The sequence below is a fragment of the Oreochromis aureus genome, linkage group 17 (genome assembly GCF_013358895.1).
Source record: "Oreochromis aureus strain Israel breed Guangdong linkage group 17, ZZ_aureus, whole genome shotgun sequence".
Classification (NCBI taxonomy): Eukaryota; Metazoa; Chordata; class Actinopteri; order Cichliformes; family Cichlidae; genus Oreochromis; species Oreochromis aureus.
Genome location: NC_052958.1, coordinates 24212344 through 24231231, shown reverse-complemented (window position 1 = coordinate 24231231; position 18888 = coordinate 24212344). Strand labels below are relative to the sequence as shown.

The following is an 18888-nucleotide window of genomic DNA, read 5'->3' as shown; positions in this document are numbered from 1 at the left end:
GATCTTTATAAATAGTTTTATATATTAGACAACCCGAAGTACTCTTTAACTGTACACACTGAACACTGCGGCAGCCTTTTTGTTGAAAACTGTTTTCTCTTGCTCATGAGTGTAAGAGTTTAGGTAAGAAAACTGTGTGGTTTTTTGCACTTTTATTTTGGGGCAGGGAAGATTGGGTAACAATGGCCACACACCACGAGCTTTCAGAGGTCTCTTTGTGTTTACATTTTCAGTCCCTAATGTCACCAAGTGCTGCGCAAGTGAATAAGGAGTATCTCCAGAGCACATGTTCCTCAAGCAGTGGACATAAGTGACTGGTACCCATTATGATTTAATATAATAAACTCGATCTAAACTGAAATATGAATGCGTAACAAACAGATGCATTTACCAGACGTTGCTCACTGATAGCTGCAGTCAGTGATATAGGATATGCTGCTTAATGGTGAAGCAGTGCAGAAAACATTACTGAGAGCAAACTAAGTTAATGCAGACTGACTGGAAAACAATAAATAATGAAAATGTCAAAAATGTCACATGCCCTTTAAACCTTTGTGAACCAAGTCCTTTCACATGCAAAGAGCTCCCTCCATCACAAATATGTACAGTACATAGGATATGTAACTATGTGTTATGTGTTTTTGTACAGCTACTTGGACTAACTATCAGATGTCATAAGGACTGAAAGGAGTGAAATTGTTAGTATCAGTTATCAGCCTCAGTTTACAGTGAAAACAGTGAAGTATGTGCCTAAATAACTAGTGTTTCATTAGGTGTTTTTTTATGATCCAGGTGGAGATTGCTGTCAAATGTATCAGTCCAAAATGTCCTGTAAGTGTTCAGTGAGTCAGATTAAAAACTATCTCTTAGAACATTTCTATATTGATTTCACCTCTGACAATGCCGCCCACAGCATCACCACTGGACACCCTGACTGTAGGTATCAAGAGTCCATGTTCTTCTGAAGACATAGTCCTATGGTAACTTTTATTTATGCTCAAAGAGATCCTTTAAAAAATAATTTAAAAGAGATCCTCTGAAGCTCTGTAAAGCTTTTATAGTTAAATCTCAGTTCCTGTTTTGTTCTTTTAATTAAACATTTATAGTTTTAGGAACTATTGAAACACTTTTTAAAAAACTGTATGTCATAGATGGATATATACAACTCAAGTTTACTTTTTTTTTTATAAGAAAATTTGGTTTGTTTGGAAACTTGCACTGATCAGGCTGTTGGTTGTTACAGAACGGGTTGGTGCATTCACTCAACTATATGTCACCAAAATGAAACAGAGGGGTAGGCTTAACCAGATGAACAACACGGCTAATATGTAACAACCTGAGAGGTTTCATAGAAAGCATTTAAGAAATCCGCGAAGGTGAAGGTGGCGCATGGTGGCTGCAAACTGCTGCAGAAAACTGCGTGGCTGCATTCACTACATAGGAATGTGCGCTACTGGCTTGTCGTGTTCTAGCCTGACGCACGCACCTCTGTCCGCTTTCTCACTGAGATAGAAACCGACAGATATTTGACCTCTGTGTTGTCATATACTCAGAAACACAGGAGCTAAATAATCATGAATCAAACTTTTCAGAACACAATAATTATCAGAAAGAATGAGACGTTTTCACTTTAAAACGGAGACCGTTCTGTGTCGCTTTCCAATATGTTGGATATTGTGTGTGTGACACTGTTACTTTGTTTTTATGTTAAAGTGTTAATATTTGTTACGCGTTATTTAAACTGTTAATTATTCTGTCTTTGAGCGCTGATATGGGGGCGGTTGTTCTGCCAGCTGTTGGCCAAAGGGGCGGGTTCTTTCTCCGCGAGGGTTAAGTAGCTCCACGCAGCAGAGCAGAGAAAGCATTGGGCACTAGTCCGTCTCCGCTTCTCTGTCTGTGACTCGCGGGGAAAACTCACGCTTTTATACTGAGGCTAAATTTAGGGGGCTGGTCGGTACACCGCGTCCCTATCCTGAACGCGCTTCCTTCCCCTAGCCGCACACTGGTCCGGTTTATGTATGTAGTGATATTTATAAGAAAACCAGTTGTTCCAGTCGCAGAGCTGCATGTGAGCGAGGACCAGCTCACCGGACGGCAGAATTTACGCGCTCGGAGCCTTATCTGGCAACTCAGCGGACTTTGGTGACTTGCCTTAAACAGAAGTTTTTTAGAAATCAGTGGGTTTTTTTTAACTTTTCATAATGGCCTCGAGTGGGACAATTTTACCATCCATCTCCACATTTTCCAACCAAAAAGAAAAATACTGGGAAGATGTAAGTTGGCCTTTTTATTTATTAACTTTTGCTTTCACCGAGCTTCATGCACTTGTCTTCCTGCTATCAGAAAACATATTTGTATTTGTTGTTGTTTTATTTGTGTATATTGATCATCTGAACGGGTTGAAAAAATGATGCATTCTGAAACAAACTGTGCTCCCATCTCTGAAGCAGAAGTGGCAAAGCGACGTGATCAGCAGAGCAGATATGAACAGCAGCTGCCAGGGCAGAAAAGACGAAGAGGACCTGGACAGGTTCTTGGATCTGGAGTTTATTCTCGCGAACACCGCCGACTCCAGCAGTGCGTCGCCCGCCGGGACGGTACCGGAGTCATACCGCCTTCAGGATTCCGGGGTATCTGTTTATCATCAGCAGCAACAGCATCACATCGAAATGTCCCATCAAACAAGCGATTACACGTCTGTTCCAGACATGAACAGTCCTTCCCAATACAGCAGCCTGATGGCAGAGCTCCTTCGCTCCGACGTGGATACCAGCTTCCTCCCTGCGAGCAGCTCCGGTATTCAGGGCAGATTCTTGGTCAGTTCCACGCCTTTCCATACCACTCAGGATGTATTCCTCGAGCACCCGAACATTAAAGCTGAGCCGGTCTCAGTGGACACATACGGACCTGTCATGGGTCTGGCGCCTCAGAGCTGCACTAAAATCAAGCACGAAGGCAACGTCTCCTGCATGGTTTTTAACGAGCAGCCCCGGCTTGCAAGCTCCCCGCAGGGAGCGATGGGCAGCATGACCCCGCCGCTAAGCCCGGACGACCTGATGAACCCCGAGTGCCAGCAGCGCCAGATGTGCACCTCCACCTCGCCGACGTTCCCGCAGAGTTTCCACCTACACCACTGCAAGGCGCCCGCGAGATTTCCTCACCAGCACGGCGCGATGCAGTTCTCCTTCACTGAGGCGCTCCACCAGCATAAACTGCCCGGCGTTTTCGGAGAGGACGCAGCCATGGGCCTGCAGCAGGCAGCTGGCCAGCGGGTTTTACTCACTCCGCCCTCCTCCCCGCTGGATATTATGGACACCAAGCCAAAGAGGGGTCGCAGGTCCTGGCCGAGGAAGCGAACCGCGACACACACCTGTACTTTCACCGGCTGTGGAAAGACCTACACGAAGAGCTCTCACCTGAAGGCGCACCTCAGGACTCACACGGGTAAGATCTGCAGGCTGAGTGCGGCGGGCATGTTATTCAACTACGTCACGAACTATGCTGTCACTGATGGGTGTTCTTTGTGTTTTAGGAGAGAAGCCATACCACTGCAGCTGGGAGGGTTGCGGCTGGAAGTTCGCTCGCTCTGACGAGCTCACACGTCACTTCCGAAAGCACACCGGGCACCGGCCATTCCAGTGTCACTTGTGTGAACGGGCATTCTCCCGCTCTGACCATCTCGCCCTCCACATGAAGAGGCACATGTGAGCAAATTCCAGAAGGACAACAGACAGACAATGACTGATTTGCACAGCATCAGCCTGATTAAAGAATCCTACGATGGGCCACATGGATCCGACATCAATATATAGATGCAAGTTCCTATAGGAGTGTTAATTTTACTGGTACCATGAATGGATAATGGGACCACTGTTGACTACACTGTAATAGCTATATGTATTGTATAGGATTATTATGGTGACTTTTTATGAAGGCTTATTAGGCATTAAGATGACGTGCCATCTCATGAGACTATAAACATATTTTCTGGGAAAATATATATATTTTTATTGATATGTGTATGTACGTGCATGTGTATGTGAGCGTAAGAAATAACAAGAAAACCACAAACAGCAAACATATGAATTCTTTTCTGAATTCTTGCAGATGTAGCTGGTACTACTTGTTTGTTTATTTGCAAAGGTAACAGGGATGTTCCACTTAACATATCAGACACATGCCTATGAAGCAACTGGATGCAGATGATCCTTAAATGAGCGATATTTGAGTTTGTATTTTTTACCATAAGTGCCTTATACATCACTTTAGTACAGAACTAACAAGTGCCATAATCTCTACTGGCCAAAAGACAAAGTTTTATTCACTGTGTTTTATTGTAACAAGCAGATGAAATAATGTTTGAGAAAAATGTTTTCTTCTGAAATCGCCTCTTTGAAAGTTTGAACTGAATGTCCTGTCTGTGAGTCTGTCTGCTGGTTAGTAGCATTTGAAGTCAGGGTTTTACAGTCTCACAGACGTGCGCGTCGTCTCGACTCCAATCGACTGACAAAGGACTAGACCGTCTTTGGCAAAAAGATTTGTTTGTGTCTTGAAGAAATGTACTGCCTTGTGAATTGAGTCATTTTATATACTGGAAATAGTTTATTTTAATGTACATATTAAACTAAATGGATAACATGATCTCTGACTCCAGAGTTTGATTTTCAAAGTTCACAGGTCTCTAAAAGGGGTTTTATTTGACAAAAGTTAAAACACTCAAAGGTCATTGTAGTTGAAACATTGAGTCAACATAGAAGGGTATATCAGAAGAAAAGCAAGTGAGAAGACGAGCAATATCTTAGGGCATGTAAATGCATTATTTAATTTTTAATTCTAAGTATGTGGACATTTAGTAATAGGTGAAGCATCCTGAGAAATTGGGTCAACCCACTCATATACTCATAAATATAAACATTACATTGACATAATTACAAAGTATGGATGGACGCTACGTGGGACATAAGGGCAAACCATATGGAGACAGTGTTTCAAATAAACTAAAAAAGGGATAAAGAAAAGCTCAAAAAAGAAAAAGTTGCCTGATGGTAGACTGTTTTCTGGCAGCTTGAAGCCGGGAGTTGGACAGATATTTTGTTGCAAAAAAACAGTTTTGAGCCACCAATGCTAAATCTAATTTCAAAAGCAACCTTGTTAATAGCTAGTTGATTTCTTTAAGTTGAGGGAATGTTTCAACCCCACAAAGAAAATTCTGTGGTGTGAACCCTTAATGCATTACATGTTGAATCAGTAATGGGAAAGCCACAATTTGGAAATCTATGTTTATGAACATGAGAGTTGCCTCATAGACCATTAGAGCATGACACAGATGATCGAATAGTAAGGGTATGATCATCATTCTTACTTCACACACACACTGGACACAAAAATCTGGGGTAGATCCAATTACTAACCAAACTATAAGAATAAAATTACCATCCAATATTCTTTAAACTGTAAATTTGACTATTGTCAAGTAACATACAAGCTTGCCACATATAGTGTTGGAAGCATATAGGTGATGGCTCTTAATGAAACTTCGTTATCTCTCCATTTCCGCTAAAGCCGTGACAAGGCCTGTGTTTATTTTGGGTTGTGAAAGGTCACTTGTCTCAGTACCATCTCCACAAGTGCCCAATGCCAACCCTCAGAAAAGAGGAACACCCCCCACTTCTATGTTTAGTACATTCACTCAAGTGAAAAATCAAACATTTTCATTTCACTTTTTTCAGCTGGGTGCAGAAGGGTAACTGCCACTGTGGAGCGTGGGAAGCTCAGGCATGAGGGTGACCTGGTTTACATGCTGGTTTCTGCCTTTGTGAAAGCAGCAGAATTAGATGCATCATTATCATAATATAGATTTCCTTTAAAGGAAGAGGGCAAAGTTCACTGAGGTTGTGAGTGAGGTCTGATCCAACTTAGGTGGGAGGCTGAGGGCTGTCAAATCCCCGTAGGCTGGTTGGGCCTACAGCATATGAGCGACACGGGGCTCAGTAGGCAACAAAAGGGACAAGAAGTTGACCAGAGACACAGCTGATTGTGACATCAAATGGTTGTCGATCAGAAAACCACCTCTCTGTGAGTGCTGGTTTAGCTCACTGGGATGAGCAGCTGCACCTGTACATGCATCCATGCTGACAGAATGAGAGGTAGAATCACTGTATGCAGGTTTCCAGTCCATCAAAGTCACTATTCAGACATTGAGGGTTAATAAGTCCAGTTTTGACAGTTGTGGTCAGACGTTACATACACTTTATTTGTTTGAATGATTCATTTTTGAGTAATGGTTGTACAGCATACATATTTAATGGCTTAAAACCAGAATAGGGCATATTCTGTAATTCACACACACAGCACCATTAGAAATATACTTCCTTACAACATTGATGACGGGTTCCAAACTTAGCTTACACCGCTGTGTGACTTCAAAACTAGTGTATTTCCTGGTACAGACACAGCTTTTAAGCATAGTCCACAAATTTTCAGTAGGGTTGTGATCAGGATTTTGGGGAACCCAGTCAAGAAGCTTAATGACCTCGTGTGGATTGGAGAAAATCCCTCCCTCCAAAGTGAAAACTTGTGCACCAAATTCTTGCTTGTTAAAGTCGTTTACTCTGTTGCTCTACTGAAAGTATTTTTCTGGTGAAATTCAGCGAATTAGTGAAGTGTATCAGCTGTTTGTGGTTCAAGGAATCTATACAAATTCCTCGAGCCGCAGGTGCCCGGTGCCGAACTGTATTTATGGGAAGAGGTTGCCATCTGCTGGGATAGCAGCACTGCTGTGGACCGCAGGAACTTCTGCTGGAATGTTTTCCCCTACTGTTTCCCAGATGGATCGTAAATTCCGAGTGTGAGAGCGAGAAATCATAAGGAGCATAGTTAGAAGAGACACAAATCAAAAAGGACGCCGTGTCTCCCAGCTGAACTAGTTATTCCCGAACCATTTTTTTTCATCAGTTTTTCTATTTTTGCAGGTGGAGTATTTAATCAAAGTAAGAAAAATGTATTTTAATATTTTAACCAGTGTAACATTTTTTGTTTGATAAATTATATGTTATACACGTGATGCTGTGTGGGGACAATGATGAAGAAAATTAAACAAAAATTTATGCATCAAAATGTACCTAAAAAGGAAAAAAAAGTTCAAGTTTACATCAGGGGAAACCAAATAAAATCATAAGAAACAGGTACAAAAACCACCTGAACATTAGAATCTTAATGGTCTTGCTTATTTTTGTTTTTGTAAAAGGTTGAATTGTACATTAAATAAACTTATCAAGTAAATTTGTGTTTGGCTGATTATTTCTTAGTATCCCGAAAGAATTTTCTCAACGCATTTCCTATCAAAACTATATAAAGACTATAAAAACTGATCATTCAGTCTTCATTTATACATCTCCAGCTGTCTACTGTCAGACTTTGTGTGGCTCAGTAACCAAACAGGTTTATGTCAGTTTTCAAACTGAAAAACTGGCTTCCAGCAAGTTCTGGTTCTTCTAGACCATGTCAGTTGTACCACATATAAAATACAATACACACACATGCATAAACAATTTTTTAGGCCAGATTAGATTTTCACCAGTGGATAAAATGAGCTTGCAGCCAAAGCTAATCGAACACTGGCTGCATGCTTTTGCAGAAGGTAAGATTTACACTCTTACAAAAACACCGGGAGTCTGCTCAGTTCATTTTTGTGTAAAAAGATAAAATCATATTAGATTTGCATGTCAAATATCTCAAATAGCCCCATTATTTGGGCAGGTAATTTGTGTTTGGAAAGCTAGATCAGCTTTTCAACAACTATGAAATCAGAGAATGTATAGCTGTGCTAGCAGCCATATAAGGGTTGTCATTGACCAAATGATGGAGTCAGCATCCTAATCTGCTTAAAACAAAACAGTTAACATATAAAGTCTCAGGTAAGCAGGAATAATGAGAGTACAAGCAAACAGTATCCAGCCTCTTGATGTGAACCACAGCTACAGACTATGTTTTCTTACTTTAAGAACTGAACATTCTGTGACAAACAGAATACACACGTGTAGTTAAAGTTAAGATAACTATCTAAAAAATTGCCTGGACAAAGCATTCTGGATGTATTCTCCTGTCTCAGCCTCCCCGATGGGCTGTAACACAGGTATTAGTCTTGTGATGTGATGTCAGTGTAGTTTACCGCAATCCTGTATAAGTAATGATTAACTCGTTGGCTTAGCTATGTTTCATACTTTTGTCTTAATAAAAGTAACATGTTCTTCAAATATCAAAATTTTGCTTAAGTGATTTAGTGTTGAGTCAATTAGATAAAGTGTAATTCACCTCACACTGTGACTGTCTGGGAGGGGAGGAGCATCCGTAAAGTATTCATTTTTGTTACAGCCTCATTCCAAAATGGATTCATTTTTCACCTCAAAATTTAAGGCAAAATAATCCATGAATAAAAAGTCTGCTTGAAATTCAAACATTGACATTGAAAATGAAGAGTTTAGTTGAAATGGAGAATTGTAAGCTTTCATCACTGTTGCTATGGTGATTGTGTGTAGACTTTTCAGGTGAAAAATGAATGAATCAGGCTGACAAAATGTGGAAGAAATGAAGCACTGTGAATACTGCTACAGATGTCTGCTTTGGAAAAGATTGTTAGGGATTTAAAAAAAATTACTTTGAAAATGCTGAAGGATGGATGTTTAAGTTCTAATAGCTTCTAAAATGATTAAAAACACTTTATTTCTCAATGGAATTGCGATTTAGGGATTTAATAAAATACATTTGGCACTATGTCCCTAAATTTATAATTAAAAATGATTTCTAAACGTGTAATATTATATTAAGCTTTACTAATATTCATACAAAACTGTTGACAAGTCAAACATGCATTCATTAATGGAAATGTTTATTCTAGTAAACAGTACAGACCATATAGAGACCATATAGATCCTCACTTTTCTAGGTAAACCTCTGTTCTCTAGCCGTTGTTCCAAATGTTTTCCTCTAAAATTCACTGGTTCGTTTGTTTATGCTGTTAGGACACATATACCAGACATGATACTACAGAGACCGTACACGCACTGTATGCATTTTTATAAAAACAGCGCTGAATAATTTGTCGATAGCAGAGAGAGCAACAACAACAAGAGTTAGAAAAGAAATCAAAAAAATGACGAATGACACAATGAATTCGTTTTGCCTGCTTAATATTACGCATCAGCATGCCAGCAAAGACAGAACTCAGTGGTTTCACACTACAAGAAAACATGAACCATTCTGATAAAATGAACATTAAAAACAAAGAAACTGTTAAGCTGTAATTTTGACACTTATCATCAATCATCAGCTGATATTTATTTTTAACTGCTAACACTGTTGATATTTTAATAACATTTAGTAATTAACATTATGTTTACTTGCTCTTCCTCAAAAAAAAAAAAAAAAAGGATTTTGCAATAAAAGGCTTTTGATGCTTGGAAGAAAATCAGGTCAGAAGAGTGGCTGGCTGTGGATACATAAATAATTACATTAAAAACATACACAACATATAAAAAAATTAGACTTCTTTCAGACTATACATAAAACAACAATAAAAGAAACATATCTATTGCACAATGGAGGTATCTAATGACAAATACAGTATGAACAATGGTACCAGTCCGTTAACACAGCACTCTAAGCAGTACACAGCAGACGGGGTGATTGCAGACACACATCACATGCAGCCCTTTACAGAAGGACTGGGTATCGAGTGCTGCTAGTTCTTGGTGCTAATGATAATGTGCATGTCGTTCCATCTCACCACATACTCCAATTTCTGAATTTTGAAATATTTCAAGTTTTGTTTTCAGCATTGGTGCAGAATGTCAGAATTAAACCCATAGAAATGCTGCCCAACCCTACTTCTCAAGGAGTGTGTTGGCATAATCACAGGTCCCTCTGTCTCCTACATGTTGCTAGTTATACTGTGTGACCATATCACATCCTAGCTTGTTGAAGTATATACACCGCCACAGAATGTCAGCTGTGCTATAAAGATAACGCACCTCTCTGCCCTATAATATACAGAACGATTCCACGTTTTGCTTTCAAAATTCAGCTGAGCCATCCACATACACACTCTCTTTAGTTCTGGGAAAAATAAACTTCTATAGCACTTAAGCCAGTGTGGGTTCCACATAGTTATAAGAAGCATAGCAAAAGCTTCAGTCCTCTAACTGTATCTATACAGACTTTGTTCAGGCTCAGTAACACATGCAAATCTCCCACATTGTGACCTCCGTGGTATACAGCATGTTAGGTTATGAAGCATATTTGTGTGAAAATCACAGCCTATGTAGAAGTCAAACCAACCATGTCTTTGAACTGTGGCAGGAAGCTGAAAAGTCAAACTCCACCTGTGAGGGGCCAGCTCAAAGGAGATTTGAAACAAGAACCTTCACCTTAACGAAGCAGTTAGACTATTATGTCACAATTAGCAGTGACAAGTTTAGAGATGCCTCAAGCAAGAAGCTTAGATCACATTGCTTCTCAAGCTAGTGTAGATGAGTTGTTAGGTGACTGCTATTGGAATACATGCTTGATCTGATGTCAATGTGCTGTAAGAATTAAAGAAATATGGTTAATAAACAAAAGTAACACCACTAGCCACTGTGGAAAACAAGGGCAAACAATTCTGCAGTAAGATATTGAACATACTGCACCTTTTAGATAATACACATAGCTTTTTATTCAACTTCTAGTATACCACACTATAAGCTTTTTACTCGATACCAATTAAGTCAACTGTAACTTTTTATAATGCAGTGAAAACAAGTGTGTAGCTGACGACCTGCTAGCTCGGTAGAAGCTCATGAACAGTTTTATTTAAACGGAGAAAACGGACGGACACGAGGGGGCTTCTACTCACGGCAGAGACTTAAAAGCCAACATGTGTTTTATGACTGAGAAGTAGATGAAGGCAGGTTTATCACATACTAAGGACACCGCTCAGTAACAGCTATAGTAAAGGAAACACTCTTGATGTGTAAACATAAAAAAAAGCTGAGAGAGGCAGTTTACACTTCTTACTCGCAGAATCAAGGGTGCATTATCAACCTTAACTTCACTTTTCACTCCTATTTTGGTGAATTCACATTACAAGGATTTATGTAATGTTGACCCCTGGAAAGCGGTTTCAACATGTCTGACATCTGGGAAGAAAAAAACAAACAATTCAATGTTGCAGTCATGAAAGTAACCACATTAGTACCAGCATTTTTTTTTTCAATGCGATGAGCGGAAAAGCAAGTGTAACACTTATTTGAGGTCATTCTGTCATATCACTCAGTACAAAGCCACTTTCAGAGCCTTTACACACCCCCAGCTGTTATTTGGGACCATCCCATCATAGTTTTGGATTGAAATCTGACGCAACCTGAACATTTCAGTACATTTTTTTATGTATTAAACTTCAAGTCAAGCAGAATGTATGCCAGTGTTTTCTGTTATTAGAAGGAGTTTATATTTTCATTAAATTTCAACAAATCTGAAGTGATTTCAGAATGACTGAAACATTTTTAGGTTCCATCAGAATACATCCAGTGCAATGTTACAGTATAAAGATCACATCAGTAAGCTTTGCTTTGCAGTAACAGCTCAGAAGTTAAGTTCAACGAAATCTGTTTTTTGGGACAGTTTTTAAAAAAAAAATTCCAGATAAAAAACAAAACAAAACTCTAGAAACAACTTATTTCTGTCTCCCTTAAGCGTTGGTTGATAGTTCAAGTCAAGAGACAACTCCTAAAATAAACAAAGTGAGCTGTTATGGAACATCAAACTATGTCACATAAGAATTAGCACTCTTCAATATCCAGTTTCCAGCCAGTCAGAAATCTATCTGCAACTTGTGTTTGCTGTTCTGTAGTCATCAACTGAAAACAGTGCTAAAACCATCAGTTTCTAAAAAATAATCGATAAAAAACAGACTAGTTGAAAATATGGAAAATTAATTCCCTCATCTTTTATTTCATTTGCTGGATGTGGTATGATATCACATCATTGTGATCAGAGTACAGTTGTCAAGAAGAGGCATAGGCTCTGTCTATATACAGCACTACAGGTCAGTGCAGAGGACTCTTTACACGATGACCTCTCTCATGAAAACGGGAAGAATATTTTTACAGTACGTTACTCTCACTCCAAAGAATATGTCGATATCCTGACATAGTTATTTTCATTCATTAGGTAGTTATCACATTAGAGGAAACCAGTGTAATGCATAAAGCTTCTCTCAGCTCCTGTTACTTTTATGTCTTCATAAGCCAATAAACATTCTACCTTAAACACTGCCAGGTTAAAAGATTTCTTTTCAAACTGAAATGATGAGCCAGAGGAAGGGAGCGTCTGTGATGGGTGGCAAACGTAATACTGAAAAAGAGAAACATATAAGCTACAGACTCAAGGCAGAAGAGCACCAAAGAAAAAAACCAACCCTATTCTGAGTCTCTTTCACTTTCCCACTGTGTATTATTTATTTCTTCATGATAAATAAGCACAACACAAAGTAAAGTGGGTTTTCACAGTATGTCACATTTAAACTGGGGGCTGAAAGACAAATTCACAAGAGAAGCCATTTAAACTCAGGGACGACAGCACACACCTGAAAAGATAATATTGTCTGTGGTTCCTTGAGGCCTTTTGAATTTCAGTAGTAGATAGAAGGAATATTCCATGAAGGTATTACTGTTAAAATTGTTATACAGTGGAACCATTGGATAATAAGGCTCTAGGCATCCCAGATTGCCTGAATCTTTATCTGGTTAAAGTGTTTAATCTCTAAATCCTGATATTTGGAGACACACGCTCACCTGGAGTCATAAGAAAAAATGAAGCAGTGACTTTAGTCTAGCTTGGAACAAAGTGGTTAAATACAGTTTAAAAATACTGTTAATATCTTTTCACTTCTTATCTCAGTCTTTGTTAGTGTAAGTGTCTGGCCTTAAAAGAATATTTAATGAGTATTAGGGCCGGGCGTCGCCACTGATTTCTATAATTGATTCAAATCTGACTCAGAAGGTCCCGATTCGATCCCCGATTCAATTCGATTCGATTCAATCTATGTATAAAAAGCTGACACTTCATCAGAGGTGTAAGCATCACAGCAGATGCCTTAGTGTCAAAGTAACTGAGGATAAAACAGAAAAACATGAAGGAGATTTTCCTGGCCTGGATTTTTAAAGCAGATTACCGCCTTAAAAATATTCTACAGTAGAACAAAAACGGGTGAAAACCATGAATCAACATATAAACATTACCTGAAGCTGCTGAAGTGAAGCAAAGTTACAGAGAAAAAAAAACAGCGATCGACAGCGCTGTACATAATGCAGAAAACAGATTTGAGATGGGAAACTGTTCTTGAAATAGACTGAGAGAGAGAGCTGTGCAGGAAGTGAGATTTTTATTGTGGTGGAAGCAAAACTGTAAAGTAAGAGGGAATTCATGACGATGTTTTTCACACGTGAAGCGTAGTTTTGATCTTTTTTTGCTGCCGATCAGTAAATTTTGGTCAGAGAGTGACAAAACCTGCGACTTCAGAATCTGTTTGCTTTCAGCAGCTGACGGCGTTTCTGTGCGCAGATCGTCGGGTGAACGACCTGCGCTTTGTGTTTACGTCTTTTCGTGGAATCCGTTTACCTGCTCTCATTTGCTGTTTTAGCTGTTTGGTGGTTGTTGAAGTCGTTTTGTGAGCTTTAAGCTGAGATTTTGGCGTTTCTGACAAAATACTTACAAATAATTAAAAATCAAATCAGGATTTCATGAATCGATATCGCATTATTCAAACTAAAATCGATTTGAATCGGGGAAATCGATTTTTTAAACCCTCCGTTAATGAGTATTATTGAATGAAATAAATAAAGTGCCGAACCTTGTTCAGTCCAGTCCTTTCTATAAGCCTCTCTATACCAAATGGGAATTTAACACCTCATTCTACGCATTACTCCACCGGCAACACAGCTTCGCACTGAATATTAACTGACATACTTACTACATCATGTAATTTTATTAACTAAATGATACAACCAATTTACGAGTCCCTTCTGAGAATTACAGGGGCAATTTCTTTGCTGCTGATTGTTACAACCAAAGAAAAGGTCATCTGCTCTTCTATTAAGGACAGCAAGGTTTGTTTCCATATGGTGAGTGTAGCTTACAAAACGAAACAAAGAAACATGAATACAAACTGTCGTGGTGTTCTACCTGCAGCGATCCGCTAGTCTCCCTTATCGGTAAAACAACATTACCGTGTAGCTACTATGGGGCTTGTACACTCTTTCTACCAAGCAGCTTTCTTGCCACATCTTTATATTTCAGTTCCCCTTTTCTTCATGTCAGCACCCGTTTTTCAATGATGTTTTGCGACCCACAATTCTGTTTTATTGTTTTTTTTCTGTTTGCAGGGCCATCATCCAAACTTGTCTGAAAGTTTCTTGTTTTCTTCCAATCCAATAAAGTCACTGAGTGTGGAGTTCTGTGTGAGAGTGTGTGTGTGCAGTAATTAGTTCAGTGATGTGTTTCATGTCTTAATATTTCAGCCAGTCACCTTTGTCTGCAGGTTAGCCTCACTATGGCTATACAAGTATTCACATGTAGTGGGACCTCCAGGTCATGCATTGGACATCTCTGCTTTACTGAGGGCAATGGCGAGTTCCAGGTCCTCCTGTTCCTGCTGTCTGAGTCTCTTCAGCCGCTCACGTTCTGCACGCTCGCTTTCACGTTTAGCCCATTCCAACTGCTGAGCCTCGTTTCCAAACTGCAAAGAGAAAGATAGAGAGAGTGCGAGAGAGAGGGTTGAGATTTGCAGTACTGTGCAAAAGTCCTGTGCAGTCTTTCATTTCTTTATATTCTGCAAAGAAAATGGAAAACAGATTTATTGAAATGTGTAAACATACATGGAAATACAGTAAATAAGTCAAAAACAGTTTGTACAGTTCTAACCAGCTTGAAAGTTAATATCTGGTATGAACACCTTTATTCTTCAATACAGTCTGAACTCTCTTAGGCACCTTTCTGGTTATTTCTTCAAGTAGTCTTAATGTCTGATCAGACTAAGTCTGATTAACCCAATAACTTGCTCAAGACCACTTTAAAAAGTGTTGCTCATTAAAAGCAAAAGATATGGAAATGAGGCACGGCTCAAGACTTTTGCACTATAATATAAGTCCTTGTTTTTGAAATAATTCCTTGTCCACATAACAAGATCAGAGAAGACGTAAGCTGTGGGCAAAAGAACACAAATTTGTCCATCCACATATTTAGACATCTGTCCAGTGTTCAAGTTCGAAGAGTTTCAAACTTGAACAGTAACAAAAGTGCAGTCAGTCATCAAACATATCAAAAATTAAAGGTAATTTAGAACCAGTGTCAGATTGAAAACAGGATACTGATGGATACTGATTGGATGTTGCACCTTCGATTGGTTTAGAACTGACATGTATTAGCACTTGGATGGAGGAACATTTGAACCACTCCAACCACTTAAGATTAAAACCATTTGCTGCTGAGGAAAAGTTTGTCAGTTACCATTTTCAGAAACTAAGATTTTACAGAGGTACATCTTAACATCAACTATTGAAAGCCAAATGTGCAAATTTAGTCTTTCTGGTTAAACTGCTGTAAAGAAACAATAGTGAAATAAATCAAGAAGCAGAAGAAGAAATAAGTGGAACTTTAGAGGAGTAAAAATCTCAACTTTGATTTGATAATTCCACATGAGAGAATTTTAATTGTAGTCTTATCTAGTCAAAATCAAAGTTGATTAGCCTAGAATGTTTGACCATCAGATGATCTGATGTCAAGAATAAACCCAGCTGAGATGGTGTAAAACATTGTGACTGAAGAATGAGTGTGTAAACAGGTGACAGATTTGAAATATCTATAATAAAAAACATACAAACATTCCCTCTAACATACAAAGAAATACAAACTAGCATATGCGTTCAAACTTCTACCTAGTAATACCATTTTAAAAATCTGCTTGCAGGTGCACCTACAAGATCTTTTAAAAGTAGAAGACTGTGTTATATGTATACAGCACTATGCATATAATAAATTAAAAACAGTTTCTGTATGTTTTGACACATCATTCATTTTAGCAACTAAAGCTCTTGCTCTTACTGTACATCTGAAATCCTTGTCTTACTCTTCAACAAATATTCAGCAATATTTTCGATAACACTTCGCAAATGATCATTTTATGTGAATGTAATAGTGCTTCTTACCTTGACTTTGTCAGGTCCTGTTAGAGAGTTGGATTATAGAACAGAGAAGTTAATAACCAAAAACACCTGTGGTTACACCACACAACAGCAAGCAGACAATGTAAATGGATACTGGCCAAGTTTCTGTGCAGTCCATTTGGAAAAACTATTTTTAGCGATTTGTTAGTCATTTATTTTTAGATCAAGTGATTCTACTAGCATTAGAATACTAGACAGTTTATAATAAATCAGATAAAATCAGTAATTCTTAAACTGATAAAAGATATTGAAGCTGCAGTAAAAAATTAAGACAGATGGACTGTGATGAAACAGAATGCCAGTGAATCCCTTCAAGCAGAAATGGGTAACACAAAGATCTAAGCAAAGCTTAACAAGACCTCTACAAGAAAAAGATGTGACATGCAGAGAGTGAGAGAAAGTAGATGACAAATCTGCGTCTGAGTATTTTAAACACAATGGAAATGGTGAGTTTTGGCAGATATAACAGTCATCTACTAAAGGCAAAGTGTGCTATGCCTTTAGTAGATGACTTTTTTTTCTTTTTTAAACTATTTTTAATTTAAGGAGGTACAGGCCTTTGCTTGTGTTGGTGCTGCAGTTGCCTGATATTGGAAAAGTGGAAATAAACGTTGTAAATCAAGTAGAACAGTCTAAAGCTAACATACCTCCATGTAAAGGTCCCCTTACCAGAGGGCTGACATAAAAATGTTGTCTGTAGTAGATTTAGTACTATAGTTATACCAATATTAGATCCAAGAACCATTCAAATTTATAATGGTACATGTTGGTTCAAATAATGTCTGGATGGCCAAACACCAAATACTTCACAAATACTTTTTGTACTGTACTCTAAAACATTTTATATGAACTGTGATGTTTTTCAGGAGACATATGTCTTAAGTAAAGCGAAGTATTAATCTACAATTTAACGAGTAAAGCTGTGAATGTAGGTTAGGTTACATTGACAGATCATGAGACAGTGTTCTTAGCTGCAGTGTCAGGTTGAAGATAGACATGGAAGTAGATGCGTGAGAAGAATGAAAAAAACCTAAAACAGTAACGGAAGACAAAGACATGCATTACAAGAATAAGCAGTTAATATAAAACACTTATCAACTACTGAAAACAAAGTAGTTTAACAAAGGCGGTAAACATAGCAGCAAACATCAAGAGCGTGCAGGGCAGACAGACTCAAGAGCTGATAGTTGAGTAGTGATACTGTGGTGTCTCGTGTTCAATAGATAATTCTAACAGAAAATTTGAACTGAGTTGTCAACCAATCTGACAGAAAAGTTATTCCCAGGCTTAAAATGGAATAAAAGGTGTTAGGTTATCTGGTGATTTTAAAAATGGATCCAAGCATGAGCGTGAATGTTTGTCTCTTGCCTCGCCGTGGATTGGTAACCTGTTCCAAGATCACAACAGGTTTGTGTTTGTTGTTCTAGTCTCAGTGACTCAATCAATTCAGAGTAACACTCATGCCAAAACAGATCTGCCACAACTGATATAGCCCTTTTGCCTCTGTGAAGGTCTTGGTAAACCCTGAAAACACCTAAGATATTCTTCCTGCCAAAACAAAAAAACCACACAAAGTGCTGACACCCTTTCCTGCACAACATGAAAATTAGACTCTCTGCAATGCAGTTCTGCAAGCCTTACAGTGTCAATACCAAACTGTAATTTCTAAAGCCAGTTTATGTAGTGCCATTGCAGAGGGTGGGGTAAATTTAAAGGCTTTGATTATTTGGTACAGTTAAAGTGGGCTTTTGAGATACTTAGATACAGACATAAATAGCTGTTCTGTAATTACACTTTAGTTCTTTTAATTAGAATTTAGATCTTTTCCAACATAAATGAGGGCTATTAAGGATTCCTTTGCTGGCTTCCAACAGTGGCAAACAAAGGTTGATAAGGAAAAGCTCACAGTTTTGAAAAACTGCAAAATTTTTTGGGATTCAGCAAGTCTCATGTCTAGACTCTTCTGGACTCAGACCACAATAAGCCTAGCTTTACAAGATACAATTAATAGAAGAAGTGTAACATCAATGTAAAACAAAGGTATTCTCAAGTTGACATCGCTGTTATTCTTATACTTGACATGCTGATTTGGTGAGGTTATAGTCGAGTTGGTTTCTATAATCCGCTAGTTTTCTTGATTCCCTTGCATACTCCCACACCAATAGGAAGTTGCTGAAGAGGAGAACTTCAACAACCACTTGCGGCAGAACTTCCGGATTCCAGAGAAGCTGGGGACATTGAGTCCAAATGGACAATGTTTTGCACCTCCATGGTGGTGAAGGGAGCCATCAAGCTGAAGGAGGAGTCCGATTGGGCTTGGATAGCATGTGGAACTCTGGTGACAGCTGCAACCCGGGCAGGAAAAACTTTGGTATGGGACAAGTTCAGTTGAACTGATTTCCTAAAGGCTCTGGATGTGAAAGGACTGTAATGGTTGAGACGCCTCTGCAACACTGCATGGTGATCCGAGGCAGTAACTCTGGATTAGCAAACTTGGGTGGTGGTTCCAATCTTTCAGAAGGGTAAGCGCAGGGTGTGTTCCAACTACAAAGGGATCACAATCCTCAACCTTCCTGGTAAGGTCTATGCCAGAGTAGTGGAAGGGAAAGTTCATTCGTTAGTCTCTTTA

The 18888-nt window shown here is 38.8% G+C and overlaps 2 protein-coding genes across 8 annotated transcripts in view; one reads left to right on the top strand and one right to left on the bottom strand.

Annotated features, from left to right (window-relative positions):
* Nucleotides 1–1874: 1874 nt before the first annotated feature.
* On the top strand, nt 1875–4641 carry LOC116320844 (Krueppel-like factor 2). 2 transcript variants are annotated; one of them, XM_031740567.2, is made up of 3 exons: nt 1875–2273; nt 2451–3444; nt 3533–4641. In XM_031740567.2, exons 1-3 carry the CDS (start codon nt 2202–2204, stop codon nt 3706–3708), a joined length of 1242 nt encoding a protein of 413 aa, XP_031596427.2. In that variant the 5' UTR covers nt 1875–2201; the 3' UTR covers nt 3709–4641. The 2 variants fall into 2 exon arrangements, with proteins under 2 accessions (XP_031596427.2, XP_031596426.2); XM_031740566.2 differs by having other exon boundaries at nt 2448–3444.
* A 4225-nt stretch (nt 4642–8866) lies between these two features.
* eps15l1a (epidermal growth factor receptor pathway substrate 15-like 1a) overlaps nt 8867–18888 on the bottom strand; it is a 56225-nt gene continuing 46203 nt past the window's right edge. For 5 of the 6 annotated variants that reach the window (XM_039600725.1, XM_039600723.1, XM_039600726.1 and 2 more), the window contains 2 exons: nt 16242–16258; nt 13383–14773 (listed from right to left, as the gene is read on the bottom strand). In XM_039600725.1, coding sequence (XP_039456659.1) covers nt 14704–14773; nt 16242–16258 — 87 coding nt within the window. In that variant the 3' untranslated portion in view covers nt 13383–14703. Of the gene's footprint in view, nt 12391–13382; nt 14774–16241; nt 16259–18888 lie in introns of those variants that run through there. The other variant, XR_005608781.1, reaches the window with a different exon arrangement.

Coding starts and splice junctions, on each gene's coding strand:
- LOC116320844 (XM_031740566.2), top strand. CDS start 2,202: ATGGCCTCGAGTGGGACAATTTTACCATCCATCTCCACATTTTCCAAC. Junction 2,274..2,447: donor AAGAAAAATACTGGGAAGAT/GTAAGTTGGCCT, acceptor CCATCTCTGAAG/CAGAAGTGGCAAAGCGACGT. Junction 3,445..3,532: donor GCACCTCAGGACTCACACGG/GTAAGATCTGCA, acceptor TTTGTGTTTTAG/GAGAGAAGCCATACCACTGC.